Source organism: Sinohyriopsis cumingii, chromosome 7 (genome assembly GCF_028554795.1).
Source record: "Sinohyriopsis cumingii isolate HCF-2022 chromosome 7, ASM2855479v2, whole genome shotgun sequence".
Classification (NCBI taxonomy): domain Eukaryota; kingdom Metazoa; phylum Mollusca; class Bivalvia; order Unionida; family Unionidae; genus Sinohyriopsis; species Sinohyriopsis cumingii.
Genome location: NC_142967.1, coordinates 132,116,054 through 132,134,757, shown reverse-complemented (window position 1 = coordinate 132,134,757; position 18,704 = coordinate 132,116,054). Strand labels below are relative to the sequence as shown.

The 18,704-nt window shown below is 34.5% G+C and overlaps 1 protein-coding gene across 3 annotated transcripts in view; it reads left to right on the top strand.

The window, feature by feature from the left end:
- LOC149796144 (ectopic P granules protein 5 homolog) overlaps nt 1-18,704 on the top strand; it is a 262,648-nt gene that overhangs the window by 131,202 nt on the left and 112,742 nt on the right. For all 3 annotated transcript variants that reach the window (XM_089966059.1, XM_089966057.1, XM_089966058.1), the window contains exons 24-25: nt 6,112-6,278; nt 17,096-17,223. In XM_089966059.1, coding sequence (XP_089822185.1) covers nt 6,112-6,278; nt 17,096-17,223 — 295 coding nt within the window. The remainder of the gene's footprint in view (nt 1-6,111; nt 6,279-17,095; nt 17,224-18,704) is intronic.

Below are 18,704 nucleotides of genomic sequence, written 5' to 3'. Positions count from 1 at the left end.
CTCTTTGACCTTGACTGTCAAGTGGCTGCCAACATTAGTAGGAGCTTGGTAATATAGGTTGGCAGGAGTTCTTATGAGTGCAGGATACTTGCTTATCAGATGAGTCCAACTGCAAACTGCACAGATCCAGATCTGCCATTGCATTGGCAGATATAGGTCTGTGCAGTTTGCTAGGAGTAATTAGTAGAACAAACAAGACAGACCCTGATCTACAGGTGTATTATGCTATGGCAGATCAGGCTGTTTGTTGTTTGCAGTTTGACTCAACTTACAAGTGAGTACATATGGTAGACATCTTGATAACTGACCATAGTGACACTTTTCTAGTTAATGTAACTCATTAGAGTTATTATATTCTAGTTGTGGATTTGAGTAAGAAATCTACGATTACTTGACTTTCTCATATTGACTAAGACTAATATGTCCTGGGCAAGCATGTTGGAAAGTTTCATTTGCCTAACCAAGAATTTCACTTGTGTCAGATGTCGGGCTATGGGATTTTCTGGCCATAGGCATATGTTTGCTGATTCATTTTGGAAACCAAAATTGTGACAAGATTATGTGAATTTTCATATATGTGACACTTTATATAGATACAGTGTATATTTTGCTGATGGATAATTTGAAAAACGTTTTTGTTGCAATATGCTGCAATCACTAAATTTTCAAAAACAAGCTAAAAGATTTAAAGTTTGATTTGCATTATATTGTATGATTTTGCCTTCTGTGCACATGCTTGTGTACGTATGTGAATAATGTCACATGAATCTGTCTACACTGTTTAAGATGGACACTTATCAACTTGCTAAACCTCTTTCTCAATTACTCACACACAGTGGGGTCCAAAAACATAGACAGCATTATAAGCAATGATATGACTTATAGAGGGACCTCCAAGAAATAAGAAGTGTGCAATCCTGGCTAGTTATTGAGAAAACCTCATGGGTGGGGGTGTACTAGACAATTTAACGACCGAATACTCATTTATAATTGCATTGAAAGTAGTTGTCAATAAAGCATTTTTTTAATGAATTTGTTCATTATTCTTATAAATTACATTTATTTTCAAGATGCCCAACATCTGAAAGATCATTCACATTATTCCAACTGGTTTCAACAACCTTTATATACGTATGCGAAAACATTTGTGCGTTTGACACTGCTTTTTGTTGTTGTAGATCAGTCTGGTTCCCTGCTTAGTGAGTGCGAAATAGGAGTTAGGAGGCAGGGAACCAGACTAACTCTTGATACATCACAAACAAGATTCCTTGTTTCGAAAGCTAGTGACATTTATTTCGTGAAACAATCATCTCCATGGAAACTCAATTTCTGTATTATTCAGTTAATAAAATATTTATCCTGTCATTTCATTGCAAGTAATAGACTTGAAACTTCTTCTCATCTCTAAGTGCCAGTTCAGGAAGTCTCAGAAACTTGATTCTCAACAGTGATCTGTATCTGTGAAACAAAGCTCTTTATTTTGTCAAATACTGTATACACTCGCATAAAAGTCTTTGCATATAAGCTGAGCTCCCAAGCTTAGTAGGTATAAACACTAAAATGTGCACGACCCTCATATAAGTCGATGTGCAAGTCAAGACAGCATCACAAGATGCAAGCAGTAAGTTCTAAGTTTGCCACTTACATTAGCAAAAATTACACTTATACCTCTCATGGGGTTGGCATGTATGATTTTTGCATACAAGTTCATAAAGTTATTTCAAAAGTCAAGAAATTTATTTAATTTTCTTTTTTCTTATTGTTTCTGCCTAATTCAGATTTGATTGGACGATGACAAGAATTGAGCATTCATGGGTTGCTTTAACACTAGCTCTCTCTTTTGACTCAATTATTGTTTACGTGTTATTGCATTAAACTTTTTTTTATATCAATGCACCAATAACTATGTTTATATTTTGCCTGGAAATTGTAAACATCCAACTCATTAAAATGTGATCCCATTATTACAACAACAAACAATAGGGTTTGGTTCAATGCTCGCTTTTAGGCTAGTGAGCGTATTCACATAATGGCACCACCGCACGTACATTGATGGTTTGAACGTGCGCTTAATGAAGTACATTTCAATAAATGAATTAAATCCCTTGAATTTGAATCATGGGCACCACTGCACTAAACTTCAATAACTCCAAAATACAATAATGATGTTTCAGAAATAATGCTTCGAAAATTATACTGTAAAAACTGAGTTGTAGTTTGCTTTGATGTTAGTGACCTTACACCCCATTTCACAAAACTATGGTAATTATGCTAATATTATGGAATGAAGTAAGGTAATTACATTTCAAAGTACTGGTATAGTTGCCTGTTAAAATTTTCTCTTAACCCAGGTCAGTTTCAAGGTTTACTGATTCACTGGCCTGTATTGCTGTCAGTAAACAAAAGACAGATCAACAATTATAAAACAAGGATATGCCAAAACATCCAGCTGTCCATTGTGTGGAAAATTATAATTTTGTTCAGCCAAAACACAAAACTAAAATAGATTGATGATGATTTTAGTTGATCTGTATTCAGAATTTTAGCCTTTATTATTGCATCATTCTTTCATGAACATGTAACAGTTATGCTGCTCATTTGCCTTGAACAATTAAACGTTTGTACCTTTTCATAAATATTACCTCAATTTGTAGGATCGCTTATATCATTGAAAAAGAGTAACATATGAGCATGTGGATCAACATAAATGAAATAGCCTGATGAAATGTTATCTGGAAGAAAGCGATTTGGTTGAAACAATGAATAAAACAAAATCTGCATCTAATATGTTTGGGAATAAACAAGGATTTAAGTGATGCTAAACACGATTTGCACTGTGTAAGTACTGTACATTTTAGTACAGCCTGGTCTCCCCAGTAAAATTGAACCAGCCCTTGAATTATGAAGTCTTTATTTACATTTATTTAATTTTGTGTTGGAAAAATAAGAATATATATGCATGCAAAAAAATAACAAAAGCAGTCTAGTAGTTTACAACAGTTTAGTAAGTGTTGGAATACAGAGGATGTATATGCATATATGTCTTAGGGCACGGACAAATTTTCTTTTCATGTCCCAAGATTTACAGCCATTATGATAGTCGACAAGATAAGCCGAACCCCCTTTTCTTCCAGGTTTTTTCCTAAATTATTTGGCTTATATGCAAGTACATATGGTAGTCATTTCACTTGATTGCTTTGCTGTCTTTGATTTTTGTGATTGAGTAGGTTAATTTGAGGTAGTTAACTGTTGAGGTAGCATAGACAGTAATATTTATAACAGTATTTGATTAATCAATTGAAATGAGTTCACCCGACATGTGACCAGGGCCGTTAGATCTTGTGCATGTAGGATTTGCATGACTTTTAATTTTTCTTTTATTCCACCTCCTTTGTTTGATAAAAAAGATGAAATTAACATAATAATACAAAGGAGGTCTGCCTTTATTTCAATGCAACAATAGAACAAATACTTATTCAAGTCAGATATCAAAACATAGCACTTAATTGGGTTCACAGAGAAATGCTCATGGACACAGCTGTTACAGTAGATTGACACATTTCATGTTTAAATACAAGAGAGCACATAACATTTATGATTATTACACTTCAACCAAACTAAAAGATAGAGCTAAAACACAAATTTCAGTTGATAAAAAAACTTACCTAATTGGTATTTATTTATTAAAGTACTGCCTCCATTAGATGTAATTGATATTTTGATTGATTGAAATTTCATTGTATATCGTCATTTAGGATGTACTAATAATGTCGTTTGTTAAGAAATTGTAACGAAATATATATGACTGGTTATTAAAAGTTGATAATTTTATCATGTCAATTAAAATTTCCAGGTTCTGTCTACCATTTTGATGTATTAAAGTTTTACTTGCCTTTTTTGATCACGATTTTCTTCAGGTTCAACAAATAGGGATAAATTTTTGGTATTTTCTGGTTAATAAAATGAGATCCATCCCCGACCATTATAAGCAGGTTTGCGAGCTTTCAGGGTGCGAGTTATTGAGAGAGTGGCGTATGTGATTGGGATGATCATCAAGAAATCTTCCACCTTGCAGTTCCCTAATAAAATGTCCAAGTGGCAGTACATCTTCAACATGGAGGACTAAGTTTCTGATGTTATGCACAATCCATACCTTGAGTAGTAGCAAGTGACAACTTCAAGTATAGCTTGCACATCATGTGCTTTACCAAGAAATCTTAAGGTGTACTGAGATTCCTCAAATGCAATTTAAGCAATTGCCAATCCAAAATGGAAGAGGGTTCACTTAGCTTAGTAAGACCAAAACATAGCTTAAGGGGGCAGGGTCCAGTTTTTATGTACAAATTTAATGCCGCAATCAGCGACCTAGTATAAAAAAATCATAAAAAATCAAATACACAAGTGAGGTCAAAAAGGTCCATATTTTTAGATACCTATATTAAAACAAAGCATAAGAATAGTATTCACTTGACCAGAGAAGTCAATGGCAGTTCATAGCAGAAGAGGTTTATGCACCCCAACCCCTATTTTATACCTGCATTTTTCACATCCAAATATTTTTGACAACATGTAGTGCTCACAGTGCAAACGCAAGCCCTTTCCCTGGATGAAAATTTTGAAATACATTGTCTACTAAATAGTTTGATGCAATTCAGAATAGTTGTCATCCAAGCCGTTTTTGAGATACTCAGCTTGCCTTGAACCCACATGTCTACTGCTATGGGAGGCTAGCTCTTCTTCCTAGCCAACTATTGGTATTTCACTATCAACATACTGCAGAGCAACTATGGAAGGTGTACATGCCTGACATCAATTTCAAGAACAACACAAGCCCAAAACACCTAGTTCACAAATATATCCATATCTATAAATAGTAAACAATAATAGCTGAGAAAGTCACACCATAGCCTTAAGTTAAGAAATTTGCCAGGGGCCAATTTACGAAACTGGACCCTGCCACCTAAATACAAATTGGAAAAGGGAATCAAAATGACAAATTGAAAAATCATCTTAAAATATCTTGATCTCATTGAAGTTTTGCATGCATCCTGACTTGAGAAGTTATACAAAATGAAATTTTTCAAAATTTGAACATGAGTTTAGTCTTGATGCCTATATAGGTTCATGATGATTGGGCCAGGATTTTTTTTTATCCGCCATCAGGAACCCACATCACAAGACCCAGATTGAGCATATTTTGAGAAATTTCAGTTTATTACATGTTAAATATACCATACAATAAGGAAGTGCCATGCATGTACCATATATATACCATACAGTATGGAAGTGCCATGCATGTACCATAAATATACCATACAGTATGGAAGTGCCATGCATGTACCATAAATATACCATACAGTATGGAAGTGCCATGCATGTACCATATATATACCATACAGTATGGATGGAAGTGCCATGCATGTACCATAAATGTACCATACAGTATGGAAGTGCCATGCATGTACCACCCAGGCCCAACATCATTAAGATCTACAAGATACATTACCTAACAGAAGTTCATCATATATTAATGCAGGGTCAGAGTTTACCTGCATCCATTTTAACCCATGAGTTTTTTTGCTCATTGGAACCAACTTCCTGAAAGTGCAGTGTCAGGTCTCAACCTGGATGCCATCAGAGTTGCCATTCAACTTGTACCATAAGGAAACATTGAGAATACTCATGGGTATATGCAGCATTGCTATATGTAGGTCTTCTATATCAAACTTTCATTTTTTATGACTGGGGTAAGTAAGCTACAAAAATTATATCTTGTTTACTTTAAGATCTCAGAATTAAAACCCCTACTTGGAGTGTGAAAAAGGGTGGTGTGAATTGGAAAGTGGTATCATTTCAGACGATAAGTTTATTTTTTGACATTGTAAATATGATTAAACAGCTGTTGTTGATACTGGGTAGTGGTTTTATTCTGGGGTTGTTGCATTTGGTGGTTTTACTGTGCTTCTCTCCCATGGAAGTTGATGTATTGATTTTATCATACAGAAAATGTGGAGACCATGGTGTCAATGAAATTTGTTCTCTCTCTTTCTCACTCACTCTCTCTTTCTGTGTTAATACTGGTATAACTCTCTACTTATATATGCTACACAGAAATCCATACTGAAGCTGAAGATGGATCAGGCCCCAATACTGAACAGACTGAACATCTACAGGTGGTTACAACAGGCATTGGATATGCCCAAAGATCATCCAGTTCTTTTCCTTTGTGTCCACAGATTCTTTGTCCTCTATCTTGGCAGGCTGACATCACTGGGAAGGTAAACTAACTAAAGCAGTACATTGCCATATTCATCCATATGTAGTCCACCAGCTTCCAACAATGTAGATCTAAATTGGTTGTTCTGTACATTCAGCTCAGGGTCTGTTTTGTTAAATTTAAGTAATTACTAAAATATACAGCATAGACCCTGATCTGCTTGTGCATTTTGAGATGGTGATTTGGATCTAGGCTGTTGATGATTGGGAGTGCATTACCATATTCCCCATATATCTTGGAACAAAGTAAAACGAGATGTTTTTTCTCATCCCATAACTTATGGTTAAATCTTTTGTTATCTTAATCATATACATGTACACCACTCCCTTGATAACTCATGCCCTGATAACTCGCGAACCCGCTTATAACGCAGTGTCAGGAGTGGATCCCATTTTTAAACCTGAAAATACCCCCAAAAATTATACCTATTTGTTGAACTTGAAGAAAATCGCGATCAAAATTGGTAACGGAAACTTTTATATATCGCTCGTTTTATCATTGAAAACGGTAGATAGGAACTGAAAATTTTAATCAACACTATGAAATATCAAATTTGAAAATAATTCATACAATTTGTTACATTTTCTTTCCCAACAACATTCCTAGTACACTGCAATTAACGATATGTAAGGAAATTTCGATCAATGAAAATGTCACTTACACGGAGTGGAGGCAGTACTTTAATAAATAAATACAAATTAAATAATTTTTTTATCAATTGAAATTTGTGTTCTAGTTCCATCTTTTAGTTCCTTTTAAGTGTAATCGTCATAAGTGCAATGTTTCTTCTTGTAATTAAACGTAAAATGCGTCAGTCTACCGTAACAGCTATGTCCACGAGCGTTTCTGTGAAAACCGAATTTAGTGCCGACCGTGTTTTCATAACTGACTTGCGGAAGCACTTGTTGTATTGTTGCACTGAATTAAAAGCTGGCCTCCTTTATATTATCACATTAATTATGACTTTTGAATTAAAAAAAGCAGGTGGAATAAAAGAAAAGTTAAAAGGCACAAAAATCGGACTAACTTAAAATCTAGCGGCCTCGGTCGTATGTCGGGTGAACTCACTTCATTTGATCAATCGAACACTGTAATAAACGTTAGTGTGTGTGTAACAGAAACTACCTTAAATTAACCGACTCTTTCGTAACTGTGATCAAAGCTAACAAGGCAGCAAATGCGAAAAGAATACTTCGTAAAATAAAGAGCTTGATTTCACAGATACAGACCATTGTGGGCAAGCAAGTTTCAGAGAACTCTTGAACTGGCATGAAGAGATATCCTCAGGGATGATAAGAAATTTCATTATTACTTCCAGTGAAATCACGACATTAACACTGTACTAATTGAACAATAAAAAATTTATTTTCGACATAGACGTGTCACGAAATAAATGTCGCGTGTTTTTAAAAAAAAAGGAATCTTGTTTGGTGGTGTATCAACAGTTAGTCTAGTTCCCAAATTGTGGACTACCGATTTGGCAAGATAATATTGAATACCACTACAGGAAACAAACTCATCAAGAAAACAAAAAGCAGTGACGAAATACACAGATTTTTCGCGTACCCGTGATGGTTGTTCAAACCAGTTGGAGCGATCTTTCATATGTTGGATATTTTGAGAGAAAAAAATGTTATTTAAACAGAATAACGAACAACTTCATTAGGAAAAGCGCATTATTAAAAATTATTATTGACATGATTGTAAAATTAGGTTTTTGAGAAAAAAGGAATCTTGTTTGGTGGTGTATCAACAGTTAGTCTAGTTCCCAAATTGTGGACTACTGATTTGGCAAGATACTATTAAATACCACTACAGGAACCAGACTCATCAAGAAAACAAAAAGCAGTGACGTAATACACAGATTTTTCGCATACCCATGATGATTGTTCAAACCAGTTGGAACGATCTTTCTTATGTTGGATATTTTGAGAGAAAAAAAATGTTATTTAAACAGAATAACGAACAACTTCATTAGGAAAAGTGCATTATTTATAATTATTATCAACGTGATTGTAAAATGAGGATTCAGTCATTAAACAGCCCAGTTCCCTAATGCCACCCCCCCCAACGGTTTTCTCGATGTCAAAGCGATTTTGTTAAATTTGTGGAGGTCCCTCAGTAACACACGCCTTGCTTTTAGTGTGGTCTATGTTTGTGGACCCCGTTGTGCGCAATATCAAGGGAGAGGTGTATCCCAAAACTTATGGACAAAAAATAAATTATGTTGAATCATGGCCATGCATGTAAATAGTATGCTTATTTCAGAATACACTGAAAGAAATTGACCTTTTAATGTTCTGATTTATTTTTAGTTTTTGCATTTCATAAACAATTTATGTGCAACGAAACGTATCACTGTCCAAAATCATATCCTGTGATGTAGTGTACACATCCATAGTGCGTATCGCTTATGTTGATAAAACATTGATGTGTTGTTAATTGACATGAAGATGTATTAAGAATCCTGATTGATTCTTCTCAAGGGTTTCAACATGATGTCAAACTGAAAATTGGATCCAACAAAATCACAAAACAAGAGAGAGAAAACAAGTGAGAAATAACAATTACTTCAGGGTACCAGCAGTTCACAGATGACATAGTTTAAGGTGCAAAGTAACCAAGAGTGTATTATATCCAGGTTAACAGGGTAACAATATTTTGCACACTCACACAAAAAAATTTTAAAAAATTTATTCACTGTGAGTGCCAATGACAATATTTTTGTTAGCATGAATTATGAAAGTATTCACAAAGACCGTTAATGCTGTGTATGCTGTTGCACCATGTAGACATCAATGCCTATTTGTGTCAGTTGTGATAACAAGGTGATAAGCAATAAAAACTTGCATGCTGAATAAATACACCTGGTAGAGAGAAATAAATCCATCAAATACAAAAGGTTATTTTATTTACAAAGCATGCCAATCCCAGAAGCCAACTTTGTTTTTTTTAAGTAGGCTCATTTTTTGTCTGTGCAAAGTAGGCTGACCTAGGGAAAATGACCTTAGTTTCTTTTTCCAGTATTCACAGAAATTTCAAAAATAAATTTAAATGGAAAGTTGTGGTTCTGTAAATGACAAACAAGTACCAAATTCACAGTTGGGAAAACAAAGCAAATGCTGCCATTACAAGCAAAGAGCTTTGCACTGGTACATAGCTAAGGTAGTATTACTTAGGAAATAAACCTGGCTTACGAAAAAGGCAAACAAAAATCTAATCATAATTTTTATTGCATCAAACACACTGCACAGCAATATAAACTATAATACAAAATATGAGTTATTCAGACTTGCAGGAAAATGTAAGCAATATACTTACTAGTAAACACCCGGGGTAAAGAATATTGATGGACACTTCACTTAAATAATAAATATCCAAATTTATATAATTAGTATCGTGTAATGAGTACCATAATTAAACAGATAAATGCTGTGCATACCATAGTCCATATGCATTTTTAGATGGGAATAGTGACGTGATAATGTAAAAAATATTTGAATTTAAAGTATTATTTACATACTGCAAAACTCTAGAGTTTCCAATATTTTGCCTAGATTTATACAGTTTTGTCCTTCAAAAGTTTGCAGTTGGAAGGAAGGTGTAAAAACACTGTTTTTTTAATTTTATTTTGAATAAAATTAATGTTTGAGTGCATTTTTGGACATGCAAGTTTCAAATGATTTCGTTTTTAAATCCCACAGTTGATTCCCTTTTTAATCATTTTGTCAGCTAAGCATCGAAATTATAATTGAAAGAAATGTCCTAAAATTTGCAACTCAAAAACAAAGATCTGTCCTGGAACATACAGTGCACCAAAAATTACTTTAGAAATTAACCCAAAATATACAGTAAATATGGTTTTTATTTTCATATACAGTATTAAGCCGGTCAAATCGTAAGAAGCACTGAACAGTGTTTTCTTCACATATGTTACCCGATCATAATACCTTATAAGAACGACTGGTACATTGTATACCTAGCCCCGCCCCCACTAGTTTGTAGCAGTTAAAAAGGTAAATGTCACCGGCCTACATCGGTAGGAGTCAGATAAGAATTATCTTCCCTTGGATAGAGAGATCAGTGCCAAATCCATTCCATACTTATGTTACTACTTCCACTCATGCTTGGAAGGATGCTTCAGAGACCTCAGAAAATGCAGTTTATACAATATACAATAGATGCGATTTTGAACAGGTGGACTGAAAACTGAAACTGACAATTTATTCCATACCCATGTACAGCTAGATAGACTGGTAGACAAGCGAAAAATACATAAGATACTTTATAACCTAAGAAGAAATAATAGAGAAGAAGTCTGTATTAAATGTTTTATTAAATAACTATTATTCAATTATTAAACAGTACATATTTATATATCTTTGGCATTCCTTGGGTCTTGCCCTCCACTGCATGAGTTGTGGTAAACTGGTTAAACTGTAGCTGATTGGTGCCTTTTTCATGTTGGGAGTAAATTTTAAATGAGTGAGGTAGATCCTAAGAATTAATCTATTCTCACAAAGAAATGTATTATGTTCTTTACAAAATAAATGTCCCTAGTCAGGTACACAGGGAAATTTTGGACTAAGGTCAGTTACAAAATACAATTATACGTAACATATACTCATGAAAAAAAAGTCAACAAACAATATATATATATTAAAGATACGTAACAAAGGGGTTGAAAATCCTGAGTTTTGTGGGTTTTCATGTTTTGAAGGGGTTAGTGTGACTCTGAAGGTGGTAATTACAGAAATATGAGTTTTGCCAGGTATGTATTTTTACTGATTAGGTTGCTCCATTATCTAATAAGTTTGATAATTTATAGCTGTTGAAGGTTATGGAGTTTTATTTTGATAGCAGAGGCTACATCATTGACCCTGGCTTTACTGTTAAGTGCTACCATACATGTGTTTGTGTGTGTGTTTTGGAATGGTTGTAATACTATGAAATATACTTGAGAAATGTTTTTTGGACTAAATCAGAATTGCCAACTCTTACGATTTTGCTATAAGTCTTACGAAAATTACCCTTAAAATAGGGACTTATGGCATAAAAGCAAAAACTATGAAAAAATGATCATTGCCAAAAAAAACAGAAAATTTGTTCATCAGTGTTTTGATTTGTATCTGGGTTTCATATTAGAAGTAATGAAATTGGTCAAGAACCAGACTAACTTTACAGCAGCACATCAGATGCTTTAAACTGCACCTATATGTTCATGTGAAGCATCTGCATGATGAAACTGTTGATCATAGAATTTTTATATATAAATGGCATCCTGCAAGTGATGCATCTTTAAGACGAAAGGGAAAATAAGCCTGTTGAAAAGTGTTAATAATCAGCACAGGTAAAAGAAAAAGGAATATTCAGATTCTTGTGAATAAAAGCTGGAAGGGACACAATTATGTTTATTGACATCACGTGCCAATTTGAGTATGACTCATGGCAGGAAATATGATTGCTGTCATGTGAAATGGAAAAAGAATTTCCTGGAATTACGTCAGGTTGAGAGACAGCAAAAAGCCATTGAGCTGCATGGTGCTCAGCATTAAGAAGTTAGTGTTAGGACTGGTCGGCCTGGTGTCAGGATAATGTGACTGGGTGGGACATCATGCTACATGTCTGCGGCATGATGCATCAGTGCTAGACATCACTATAAACTGTCACACTGCAGACATCGTAGCGATATGACTGAAAAATTGTTAGAGCTACGTTAAAAATCCAAATCACACACACACACACATTTTTTATAGGACTGATTGGTATAATACAAAATGAATTACTGCTTGAGAATGAAGAGGATTTTAGTAATTAAAATAAGCAGTGCAGGAATCCATTGTAGCCTGTAGAATCAAACAGTGAATGCCTCCTAGGGTTAGAATTTATAAATTTATTTGCAGAGAATTAATACTAAAAGTCTTTACCACCATTGTAATTCTTGAATATTTTCAAGCAAGTTTAACATCTTTGGTTAATTAGAGTCAAATAGTTGCAAGCGTTAAAGTGCTAGAAACAATTGTTCTATATATGTTATCACATGTATTATGCATTATTTTTCATATGTTCAGTACCATTACTCACAAATTATTTTCAATGTATGTTTTGTAATTTTTTAGCTTTAAATAAAACTATGTAATAAATCAATATGGATTGAAACAATTTACTGATGTAATTGCTAGGTGCAAAAATCCCATGACCTTTCAAAATAATTGAGAGAAATTGGGTAGTTGATCCATCCTCATCAGATAATGGGACTTGAACCAGAAACCTTCTGCTCTTGTACCCAGTGCCTTCACTACTGAGCTACAGCAGTTCCATTGAGTGCTGAACTCAGTGATTGCCAAGTTGTGAATCCAGAGGCAGGGTGACAGGAGGGTAAAGACTAATTCTTGAATTGATGCTGTCAGTATAGATTAACTCCCCTTTGTAATGTCAAATAAGTGTATATACTTTAAGGATGAGGCCCTGAACAGTTTAAAAGCTTTTCTCACCCATGTGACAGAGAAATCTGCTAACTTTACTTTTCTTATATCAGTCTAGTCATCTCAGACCAGTTGTCTCAGTCAAGGTGTCCACACGCTCAGAGCTACTTTTAGAAAAAGAAACCCTTGTTGTTGTCTGCTGTGCCTGATGTAGTTGTTCTAAAATCAAACAACAACAGCAACAACTAATATATAACAAAAACATAGTAACTTAAGGTAAATCCATCTTTGAGAACACACCATACAAAAACATTTCGAGAGACAAAGCCACAAAAGCATAAAATATCGAGCTTTTTGGTATTATGCTAGTTCGTTCCACACAGCATGGTCAGTTTTATCCTATATTATAATAATAGTAATAATAATAATGAGGACTTTGTATAGCGCCTAATCTTTAGAAGCTCTAAGCGCTTTACAACATTAGACAACACCTATAAGATAAAAAACATATAATAATATTATTACAAAAACAAACACCATGAAATTAGAAAAAACGTTAAACAATAAAAAACATGCTGAGAATATTTCAGGTAGGGAACATTATTAGATCTTTAAGTTTCTTCTTGCAGTCAAAATAAGTGAGTTTTGAGAGCCCTCTTGAATGTGATCACTGTTTCTTTGTGTCTAAGTTCAGTGGGCAATTCATTCCACGTTGTTTGGGCTTGGTATGCAAAAGAACGCTGTCCATATGACTTTGTTTTCATAGTGGGAATAATGAGTATACGATTGTCAGAAGAGGAGCGTAAGTATCTTGCTGGTGTGTACAGTGAAACGTAGCACAGAGAACAAATTTTGTGTTTGATTCTGGATTGAATGGATAGCCAGTATAGGGTACAGAGCAACGGGTAGGTGTGCTCTGATCGTGGTACTCTAAGTATGATCCGAGCAGCTGTGTTTTGAACTTTTTGAAGTTTCTGGAGTAGATATTGAGATGAACCAGACAGAATTGAGTTACAATAGTCCAGTCTTGAAAGTACTAATGAACACACAAGTGTTTTAGTGGCATCAACTGAAAGATATTTGCGAATTGAGCTGATGTGTCTCAGCTCAAGATATGCAACCTTGCATATGTTCATGACATGTTGGTGCAATGTGAGAGTACTGTCCAGAGTAACACCTAGGTTTCGTACTGATTGTGTGAATTTAATGATGGCGTTGCTGATATTTATTGTTTGAGGTAAAGGATGTGAATGAGAAAGTCTTTGTGTTGTGATCAGAATGGCCTGAGTTTTATCATCATTCATCTGCAGCTTGTTACATGTCATCCATGATTTCACATCAGAAATGCACCTCTCTACACCTTGGATGGTAGCATCAACTTCAGTTGGGTGGCTAGATTTGTATATTTGAGTGTCATCAGCGTACAATTGGTGAGACACTGGATGATGATCTATGACACTTGAGAGCGGCTGAATGTACAGAATGAAGAGAACAGCTCCAAGAACAGACTGATGTGGAACACCACAACATAGATCAACTGGGCTGGAGTGTATTCCATTTGCAGATACAATTTGTGTCTTGTTGACCAAGTAGGACTTGAACCACAGTAAGGCTGTATCATGAATGCCAAATACATACTGGAGACAGTGAAGTAATATATCATGGTCTATTGTGTCAAATGCTGTAGACAAATCAAGGAGGGTGAGGACTGTAATCTTTCTGCTATCCAACGCAGAGAGAATGTCATTAACTACTTTTAGAAGAGTAGTTTCAGTACTGTGGCAAGGGCAATATGCAGATTGTACATTGCTGAAAAGACTGTTTGAATTTAGATGAGATACAAGCTGGGATAGAACAACCTCTTCTAAGATTTTTCATATGAATGGGAGATTAGAAACTGGGCGGTAGTTCTTTAAATTGTTATGGTCTAGTGTTGGTTTCTTCAGCAGAGGCTTTACAATGGCAGTTTTGAAAAATGATGGGAATTCCCTGGATGAGAGAGAGGTATTAATAACATCAGTTAGTGAAGGCAATACTGGATCTAAGCACTCAAGCAGCAGTGATGTTGGAATTGGATCAAGTTCACATGGCTTTGGTGCACTCTTCATCACGATTGTACGTACAAAATCCATAGAGACGGGTTTAAATGCTGCTATTGGTTGCCACTCAAATGTGTCTCCGAACTGTATGGTGACGACGAGTCAGTTGAAATTGTGGTGTCAAGCATATCTCTAATGGTTTGTACTTTGTCACGGAAGAAATTTGCAAACATGTCTGGAAGGACGACTGGAGAGAAGGTAGTTGGAAGTGGTGTACATCTGTTCCTTGACATTAGCTTGTTAGTAATCTCGAAGAGCTCTTTGCAGCTGGAACTTTCCATGATCTTAGAAGTGTAGTGGGCTGATTTTGCTGCATGGACTATATTTGTGACATTCTTCTTAGCGACTTCATAGATTTGCTTATGAATAGTGAGTCTGGTGGAAAGCCAGAGCCTCTCAGCTTTACGGCGGTCTCTTTTAGCAGTGCGAAGCTGGTCCCTAACACTGCTATACCATGGAGAAGACATTTGAATTGATACTCTGCACTTGGTAGCTGGGGCAGGCCTAGCTCAGTACATTTTCAGGTCAGCATCAATAAATGTAGCTAATGCTACCTAACTAGTTTTAAATACTTTATGTGAAACAAATTATATACTGTTAGCTACATTTAATCACGCTGACCTGAAGAATGACTGTGCTACAGATAGGATAAAATTCTCGATGCTGCATGAAATGAACTATGACAGAAAATACTGACCTAGACCTATACACTTTATCCACTCCACCCCCACCTCTTTTAAAAACTACAGAAATTTAGTAACAGTCAGAAATGTGTTATGCCAAACATGCTTTGTTATAATTTTGTTTAGCATCTCCATTGTGCCCCAGTTGAATAAAAAATATACCTACAATATTTAATGATAAATAATGCACTTACCAGCCAGAAGGAATCATTTATCCATCAACACATTAATCCATAAGCAAATTTCACTGTAGCACATGCCATATTTCCAAGACAGAAAAACAAATTTTCAAAGAATCCATGAACTTGAAAGTTTAGCACATGGTTATCAGCTAGGGTCCATATTTGGAGGGTCTTTTATATATGGGGTTAATTTTACAGTCAATATTAAGGACAACACAGGTATGTCACAAACAGTTTCACCTCCTCCAAAGAAAAGGAAAGTTATATATGATAGTGACACAGATCTCTAATTACCCATGAATAATGTAAAGCAAGATGTTATTCTTCATTACAGCTTGTACTAGGTATAACTACAGTAGAGCTGAGTAGCCAGTATCATTTCATTATTTACAGTATAACTTTTCAAAATTGCAACTGATGAAATGGAAACAGTTTCTTGTTGTAAATATTAATTATGTATTGTCAATTTCATATAACATCCATATATTGTGATAATATCTCATTACTATGCGATATTTTATGTTTATTTGGATGCAATGGTCACACCACAGCCCTCATTAACATATTTGTATTAATGAGCCACATGTAAACATTTAGCACATGAACTATATTACACTAGTGAAGAGTTATTTTTAGTTTAAAGGAATATATTGGGTGAGAAAAATAATCTACGTTGGGGCTTGGACTGAGACAAGGAAATCCCAGTTGTGGGGTTACATTATATGTCTCCCCCACAAGGCTTCCCTCGTGGGGAGACAAATAATGTAATCCCCTGACTAGGATTTCCATGTCTCAGTCCAACCCCAACATAGATTCTATATATCAGCTATGATCAGGTCCTTAGGAGCAGGGGGATATCAATAGGACAATGCTTGTTGTATACAAAACTTGTCTTTTTTATGTGTTACCATAAATATGGTCTAAGAAAGAAGGTAAATCACACCAACAATAATAGACAATGTAATGATTGTTTTCTCCAAGTTTTCTTTCCCTGTGACAGTTGTAATACATAATAGACAATGTAACAGCTATGTGCTCCAAACCTTTCTTTCCCCTTGACAATTTTAATAAATAGTAGACTACGTAACAACTATTTGCTCCAAAGTTCATTTTCCCCGTGACAGTTTGAATACATATTTGAATTTGCATTCACAATATGCCAATCTTGCAGGTGACAATATTAGGCCCACTTGGGCCTGTTGCTATCCTGTAAAAATTGGTATGAAAACATTTTGCATATTCTACTGTTAACAATATAAAGCTGTTATTTTTAACATACCTTCACATCCTCATTTCTCTTTAAAATGTTTCTATTGTGATAAATGCACTTATCTTTGATTTGCTTTGAAAACCTGTTAGAAAAAAAATTCTAATTAATATCATACAGAAAGCTTCAGAATAACTTACTGGTATAGTGCTCTTTCTTCAGCCTTCCACAGCGAGCTAGTGTTGGGGAGAAGTTTTTCTCCAGTATGGCCAATTCTTCCATGCTGAAGAAACTAAAGAAGAAACTTGGTGAGGCAACTGACATCTGCATGAAACAGGCATCATTACAGGGTACATTAAACATTATTAGCATTTATGTGCTTGTATGTCTGGTTATATATTGACATTTCAAAATACTGTCTTTGTATGCCTGGTTATATGTTACTATTTAAAAATACTGTCTTTATGTGACTGGTTATACATTACTATTTAAACATACTGCCTTTATGTGACTGGTTATATGTTACTGTTTAAAAATACTGTCTTTATGTGACTGGTTATACATTACTATTTAAACATACTGCCTTTATGTGACTGGTTATATGTTACTGTTTAAAAATACTGTCTTTATGTGACTGGTTATATGTTACTATTTAAAAATACTGTCTTTATGTGACTGGTTATATGTTACTGTTTAAAAATACTGTCTTTATGTGACTGGTTATACATTACTATTTAAAAATACTGTCTTTATGTGACTGGTTATGTATTACTATTTAAAAATACTGTCTTTTTATGACTCTGTTAAGTCAAAATATTGCTCTTTTAAGATACTGAGACTTAGTATATTATAAATGTCTAATTCCCGCAGGTTTTGTTCATTTTTCCTCACAATGCCAAAACATGTATCCTATCATATAATGACTTTTCATATTCTTTTTGCTACATCTTATTGAAAATAAAATGACTTTTTGATGTTATTGACAGACAGAAACATTATTTTCAATGTTTGTTTCAATTGTTATATTTTAAAACCAGATAAGGAGATGGGATATCAACATATGGTCACTCATTACACTTATTCTTTTGCAGTCCTCATTTATTTGTCTTTTTTTCATGATAACAGATTTAACACATGGTCTTCATCTGTGTTTCAGATAATTTTATAAAGATAAGGTTTACAGTTGTGTCATTTGCATTGACATACCTATTTATGATGTATTTCATAATGAGATAATGAAATATGACAGAAGGAGAGAAATGATATTGCCATCATTGTGATATCACTTTTGGAACTACTTTCTTTTCTCATGTAGGAATTACTTATACCCTGATGGATGTTATTCATTCCTGTATTCCCTTTTTTAAGCCTATTTCATTTTTTTCTTCATCTTCTCCTTTTTCTCCTTCCCTTCCTCTTTTTCTCTCCCAGTCAAAATGAAGAGATCTTAAAATGTGTCAAGACTGTAGACCTGCTATTATACATTTATGTAGTGAATGATGAGGCTTCATCAGAAATGCCTAAAAATTAGCCCCAAACAGAAACTAGGCTTCCGGGATTAACTTTTTTATATTTGGTTTTCCATATAAATCATGCAAATTGTCAGCGACTGAATATATACAAGACCTGTTGATATTTGATATTCTGTTACACTATGCAGTTTTGTATATCTGTGACATATGGTACATATTTTTAAGAAAACATCTTTGTTAGATATAATGATACAATTTATTAAGTGGTGATTTTAAATTGCATCACACTCATAATAAAGTTGGAAAATGATGGAGAAACAAGGCATTGATCAGTAATGACTGCATTCCAAACTTAAGTG